The sequence below is a fragment of the Camelina sativa genome, chromosome 9 (assembly GCF_030686135.1).
Source record: "Camelina sativa cultivar CO46 ecotype springtype chromosome 9, ASM3068613v1".
NCBI classification, from domain to species: Eukaryota; Viridiplantae; Streptophyta; class Magnoliopsida; order Brassicales; family Brassicaceae; genus Camelina; species Camelina sativa.
The window spans coordinates 6,759,849-6,766,252 of NC_141888.1; the positions used below are offsets into that span (position 1 = coordinate 6,759,849).

At 31.3% G+C, this 6,404-nt stretch overlaps 2 protein-coding genes across 2 annotated transcripts; both read right to left on the reverse strand.

The window, feature by feature from the left end:
• Window positions 1-496: 496 nt before the first annotated feature.
• LOC104710638 (NADPH:quinone oxidoreductase) lies at window positions 497-2,315 on the reverse strand. The gene is made up of 3 exons (XM_010427269.3): window positions 2,034-2,315; window positions 1,757-1,948; window positions 497-976 (listed from the first exon to the last, which is right to left on the reverse strand). Exons 1-3 carry the CDS (start codon window positions 2,128-2,130, stop codon window positions 675-677), a joined length of 591 nt encoding a protein of 196 aa, XP_010425571.1. The 5' UTR covers window positions 2,131-2,315; the 3' UTR covers window positions 497-674.
• Window positions 2,316-5,219: 2,904 nt separating this feature from the next.
• Window positions 5,220-5,924, reverse strand: LOC147937834 (uncharacterized). The gene has a single exon (XM_087465291.1). It carries the CDS (start codon window positions 5,922-5,924, stop codon window positions 5,220-5,222), a length of 705 nt encoding a protein of 234 aa, XP_087321417.1.
• Between the last annotated feature and the right edge of the window lie 480 nt (window positions 5,925-6,404).

Genomic DNA, 6,404 nt, shown 5'->3' on the forward strand with positions numbered 1-6,404 from the left:
AATATAATTTCAAAGACCAAATACGTATAAATTACATATCGACCAAATATAATTTCAAAGACTAATTAATACATATAAACTACATATCAGAGAAGAAATCTTCAAAACAAAAACAAAGCTATTATGGAAGAAAGTAAGAAACACTCAAAATTTACCACAAAACTAAAATTTCGTTGGACATTTTTCTGAAATTAGTATTCAAAACATGGATTTTGGATCTATAATATTAAAAAGTTAGAATTTCTAAGAAAATATGATTTTCCTTACTTATTAATAAATTATTATATCTTATAGCTTACTTAAATTGTTGATGGGTAATTTTAATGAATTACATCGTAATGTATGCTTTTAAATTCAAATGTTACATATAATCTCAAATACTATATAGAAGGTGTATTTACAATAAAAATATATAAATCATGAGAATCTAATCTTATAGAATATCAATTTTACAAGTTAATTTATTTACATTTAGTTACAATAATCACACACTATCTTGTTGATTTTGTTGGATAAATTAACTCATAAACATACATATGTATCATGTACAATTATTGATGAGAGATGGAAAGGGTTATACGATAAGTGAAGCACACTAATTATTATCACAACAATTGGGATAATTTTCATCACACGACCAAACTCACAAATGTCAAATATTTGACCCACTTAACTTATTTACCTTGAAGTCGAAATGTGAATGCTTGTAAGGAGACAAGAACTTGTTTCAACTTCTCCTTAGCCGCTTCATCGACCAGGTTTCCTTCTTCGTCAAATTTCTGAGGTGGCTGAAACGCATTGAGAGTAAACTCGGGTTTGTTGATGAAATGAAGATCAAGGAATACTCCGATTTGTCGAAGATGATATTGCGCTCTTCCTCCACCAGAACTTCCACCAGTGCTTATAATGGCTGCGGGTTTGTCAGCCCAAACATTAGGCGCTCTTGAAGCCCAGTCAAGGGCATTCTTAAGTGGAGCTGGTATAGTAACAAGTAAGGTAAACCAACAACAACAAAAAAAAGTTGAGTCAGCATATCGAAAGAGTTTTTGAATCATATGTTTCCAAGTTCCAACATTGCTGACAACTGATATAAGTCCTGCCACATTCCTCAACATTAAGCAAAATTCTAAGGTTCACAGAAACAGAACTTATATATATATATAACAACTTCCCACAAAACCTAAATTCACAAGTCAACAAGAACATGCAAAGATTTATGTCACATTACTCAACACTAGGAAAAAGTAGACAAGGTTCACAGAAACATAGCTTTCATACAAATCGATAAATATGGAAATTCTACGTAAAAACTGTTACAACTTGCCATCAAAACGTTAAAAGTGTAAATCCCAAGCAACAAAACTGATGAGAGTATTTCAATTTGAGCCAACGCTGGTATGGTACCATCAGTTATACAAGCACAAATCGCATCATATCGAAAAATATATAGGGAACAAATCGTCATAACTCTCAACAAAAGCAATATTTTACATGCCAACGACAGTTAAAGAGTGTAAAAGTCCAAGAAACAGAACTGGCAAAAGTCTTTCGAGTAGAGCGAGCATTCGTTGCATATGACTAAGATATCTTATCAAATCCAAAGTGATACTACTTGATAAACCACAATTCTAATCCTTCAGATATCTCATAACGAAAGAAGACAAAAGACCATATCTGTTCGTTGCAAAATCAAGAAACCTCTTAAAGACCAAACCACTAAAGAACGTTGCATAAAAAGACCCTTTTCTTGAAATACCTGAAACAGAGAAATTGTATTCAGGAGAAGCAAACAAGATACTATCAGCTTCAAGAATCTTTTGCCGGAAAGCTTCAACAACCGGAGGATAAGTACCGTTGATTTCAAGATCGGTGTTAATCAACGGTAATGGAGATATGTCTATACACTCAATCTCCATTCCCGGAACAGATTCTTTCGTCAAATCAATCGCTGCAAGAAATCCAAAGAAGAGTATGCAATAAGTAACAAACGGAACCACAAAAATTTTCAAAAGTTAGGAAAAAAGGGAATGTACCGGCGCGGAGGAGACCAGTGTGGAAAGAGGTTTCACGGAGAGAACCGGAGAGAGCAGCGACTCTGATTATTGGCTTAATCGATGTTGCTGCCTCCATTTTCTCCGATTAGGGAGTTTGAAAAGTTGACCGATGAAAAAAGAAGGATAAGAGAAACTAGGTGGAGGAAGGCACACTAAAAAAAAAGAGTGTAACTGGCATGATTAATGACTAAATGTCTTAAATGAGTGATGACATCGTAAACATTTAAAAAACGAATCTTTTTGTTCCGAAAACTTTTGCACAAAAACACTTATTTAAGATTTGAATGTAGAAATAAAAAAATCTAAAATAACATTTTGGAAACACGTAAATCCAACCTTTTCTATTCGATTTTATAAAAAATTAATTTTTATAATCAATTATATCTATAAACTTATTTAAGCAACCCTTTAAACAAATAACCATACTCTATGAAAAATATTACACAAAATGCCACTGTATTTTAATACAAAATATAATAACAGAATCTTAATATTAATTTGTTGTAACCTAAAAATGATTATCCAAAAGAATAGTAATTAGTAATTTATTAGATTACAAGAAATCATTAATAAAATAATTTCGAAATTATTTAATAAAATTATTTCAAAATTATATAATAAAATAATTAAACAGATTCTATTTATTGTTTCAGAAATCTTAGGAAATAATAACAAACTATTTAGAAAATTATAAAACTTAATTTTATTTATAAAACTAAGATTAAATATTTTCATATCTAAATTATTTAATAATAACAAATATATATTAAAATTAGGATACAACATTTTTATATTTTTAAAATATATCTGTATACTTATTTAAGCTATGTTGTTAAAAATTTAATCAGTTCTGATGTGACATATTACGAAAATGCTATTATCTTTTAATTATTCTAATAACTAACAAAAGAAAAGTTTAGATTTGTTTATAAAATAATAAAACTCTATTTATTGTTTCATAAATCTTAGGAAATAATAACAAACTATTTAATTGGCTAAAACTTAATTGTTTATACACAATAATCATTATATAAACAATACTAAGTGTATAATATTGATAATATACATAACCTAATTGTAATTTTTAATATACAACATGTTATACCAATAACTTCAATTTGTAAATTTGGTATATTAAGATCTCTAAACACGATCACATCAATTTGTAATACCAAATCACGGGTCAATAAATGTTTTGTTGGATTTTTTTGGCTTTACCGAATGTATAATTAACGAATTTGATATTGCACCAAACCAAAATAGTAGTACCAACTACGGGTCGAAATCAGAGTATGACTTAAAAAAAATTAAATATATGATTTTATAAAATGTAGAGAATTAATAAATTTTCTACTATTATTTTGTAACAAATAAATCTAAATTTACATAAATATTTCCTCACGCTAGTAACATTATTCTACAAAATATTAACGTGTATTTATGAGTCAGTAATAAAACGGGTAATGAGACGGGTAACGAGACGCTCAAAAATTAAATTAATATCCGATACTCGATCATTATTCATGGATAATATAATTATTATACTCTTCACTCGACCCTAAAGCTGCGGGTACCTTTTTTCGAGACGGATACAAACCAGAAAACGGGTCCAATACGGGTATCGGTAGTAGTTTCCAGACCTACCTATTAGTAGTTTAATATGAATCAAAATTCACCATATAGTACTATATTATATAACATGTAAATGAATAATACAACCTAAACATAATACGAACAAATAACCAAAAAAAAAAAAATTCCCCGCGCTACCAGCGCGGGTAATTATCTAGTTTACTTGTATTACACAATCTAAAATATTTTTAAATAGATTCCGACAATGACTTAGTGGAAGCCTAATCTTTTAATTAGTTTCTATTTACTTAATCTTATATACTCTCCTCACTTTCATTCCATAAATAATCATTTTCTCATTCTCCATCTTCATATATCTCAAAATTTTCTCAGTTTTAATTTATTTATACTAGTATTTTTGCTGCAACTTTTTACTCAAAAATACTTTTTGGAAACTTATAAAATTAAATGCAATTGCATTAAACTTGCATTTAATCTTTTTCAAAGAAAATGTTAATGAAATCAGGGATTTAAATCGTAAAATGATTCTAACGGAAATAATATGTAAAATGAATTGAAAACCATTGATTTCACTTACCTTAAAAATCCTAAATTCAGAATCAAAGTAGAAACAAATTAAATCATTTAATGATGTATATCGGATCAAAACTAATCATTCCATATCCCAACAAATTATTAAAGAAAAATATTATCCAATGATTTGAAAACCTACTATAAAGCTAAGAACACGAAATATTACCTATCATCAAAGTTTGAACTTGCTAACCAAGAATTCTATTAATTGCTAAAATTTATCACATTCCTCTACATATCACTATAAATAGATCAATGTCCTTTCATCTCATTTCACATCTTACCAAAAGCAAAATCGCTTTCTTTTAACATTTCATCTCAATCTTTTTTTTTTATAAATCTTCTTATAATTATCATAGTTATCATTTGTTTTTTAAAAAAGATTTACAGTTAAAACCTCTCATATTTTCAAGATATGAATATATGAATTAAATTTATATAATTTGTAACTCATTTATTTGCTTTCTATTTTTTTTTATAATTTATATGATTTATACAATTTGGAAGAAAAAAAAATTGGTTTTTGTTGAATTCTTTTTGCTTTCTTTTTTGTTGGCAATTTTATTTCTTTTCGTTTTGTTTTAAAGGTATCTTCGATTGAAACTTATATTTCTGAAATTTCAAATATGAGAAATATTCAAACTTTTTTGAGAATTCTAAGTATTATAAATATTTAAACTTTATACGAAGCGCCAATCTTATAAAATATTAATGGTTACAATCTTAATAAATATAATACTAACTCAATCTAATATTTATAATACAAAATAATAATTATTAAAAATTAAGATGATATAGTGTGAGTTAAAATATCTCGGGACTGTGTCATATAGCGGAACAGGTTTGGTCGATATTTATATAATTTCTAAAATATCATTAGTTTGGTGTTACATGGCTAAAATCATTTTATTATTTTGTTAACATTATTGATATTAGAGAAATATACGTATCTAATTAAGCTGCTTAAATTAATTTTTTTTTTGTCAACAAAAGATTAACTCAGATGAGCCAATGCGAAGGGAAATTGTTTACATACAAAACATTATGCTGAGATGTGCGTGCACAACGTGCCAGGAGATCCGCTTTTACATTTGCATTCCTAGGAATAAAAGATAAGGAAAAAGAAGAAAACTCCTCCCTGTCCATCGTGATATCATCGAGATATGTAGAGAACGCCGGCCAGTCGTGTGGCGAAGACACCATCTTCACCAAATCAGCGCAGTCTGAGTAAAACGTCACATCACGGTAATCATGTCCAATCATGCAGCGCATCGCCCAAATGAAAGCCTCGACTTCAGCGTGTAAGGTGGAAAGACTTCGTCGAAAGTTAGTAGCTCCCATGCTTGGCGTCGGATCCTGAGACTGGGTACAAAACCAGCCAGCTCTTGCGAAAAGGTCGCCTGGCTTCCAAGAGCCATCAACGAAACAACAATAGCCAGAAAAGAACATGGGAAGAGAAATGGGTGGCCCCCGAAAGCGAGATTCAGCAACCATTGGCTGGACAATTGAATCCGCATCTTCACCCTCCTCCTGAGCCTGCTGCCAGGACAAAGCCTCACCTTCAGCTACCCGAACCACCTCCTCTGGCCGCTCCGTAATATTTTCAAAAACCTTTGCATTACGCGCTTTCCATAAATACCACAAAATCCACGGGAAATCTGACACATGGGATCCCGGGCTTTTGGGATCCAAGAAATGATCCATATTAGCGTAAACAGACTCCACCGAAAACAGCGTGATCCTACTGGTACCTGAGATAAAGCCCACACCTGACGCGCTGGTGGACAAAGAAATAGAACATGATTAACTGTTTCCTCCTCCGCACCACAACGTGAACAGCCCAAATCACACGCGATACCACGGCGCCGTAACTTTCTTGAAACAGGAATACACCCAGACAATACTTGCCACATAAAGTGGTGGAGTTTTGGTGGGCAACGGACCTTCCAAACACTAGCTTGGAGAGAGGTAATCTCTGGCCCGTCACCAAGCGCCTCAAAAGGCCCGGAGATCGTCATACGTGCCGCATGATAACCAGACTTAACCGTATACCTCCCATTCTTCGTAAAATGCCAACCAAGAGAGTCCTCCTTTGGACAACTACCTAAGGGTAAAGCTCCTATTAACGAAAAATCAACATGATCAAAGTGCTCATTGAGCACATCCATCCGCCACGAATTTGTC

Excerpts from the sequence above, each read along its gene's own strand:
- LOC104710638 (XM_010427269.3), bottom strand. The coding sequence starts at position 2,130 with ATGGAGGCAGCAACATCGATTAAGCCAATAATCAGAGTCGCTGCTCTC. Across the intron at positions 1,949-2,033 it reads CACTGGTCTCCTCCGCGCCG|CGATTGATTTGACGAAAGAA; the intron begins GTACATTCCCTT and ends GATTTCTTGCAG. Across the intron at positions 977-1,756 it reads ATACAATTTCTCTGTTTCAG|CTCCACTTAAGAATGCCCTT; the intron begins GTATTTCAAGAA and ends TTACTATACCAG.
- LOC147937834 (XM_087465291.1), bottom strand. The coding sequence starts at position 5,924 with ATGGATCATTTCTTGGATCCCAAAAGCCCGGGATCCCATGTGTCAGAT.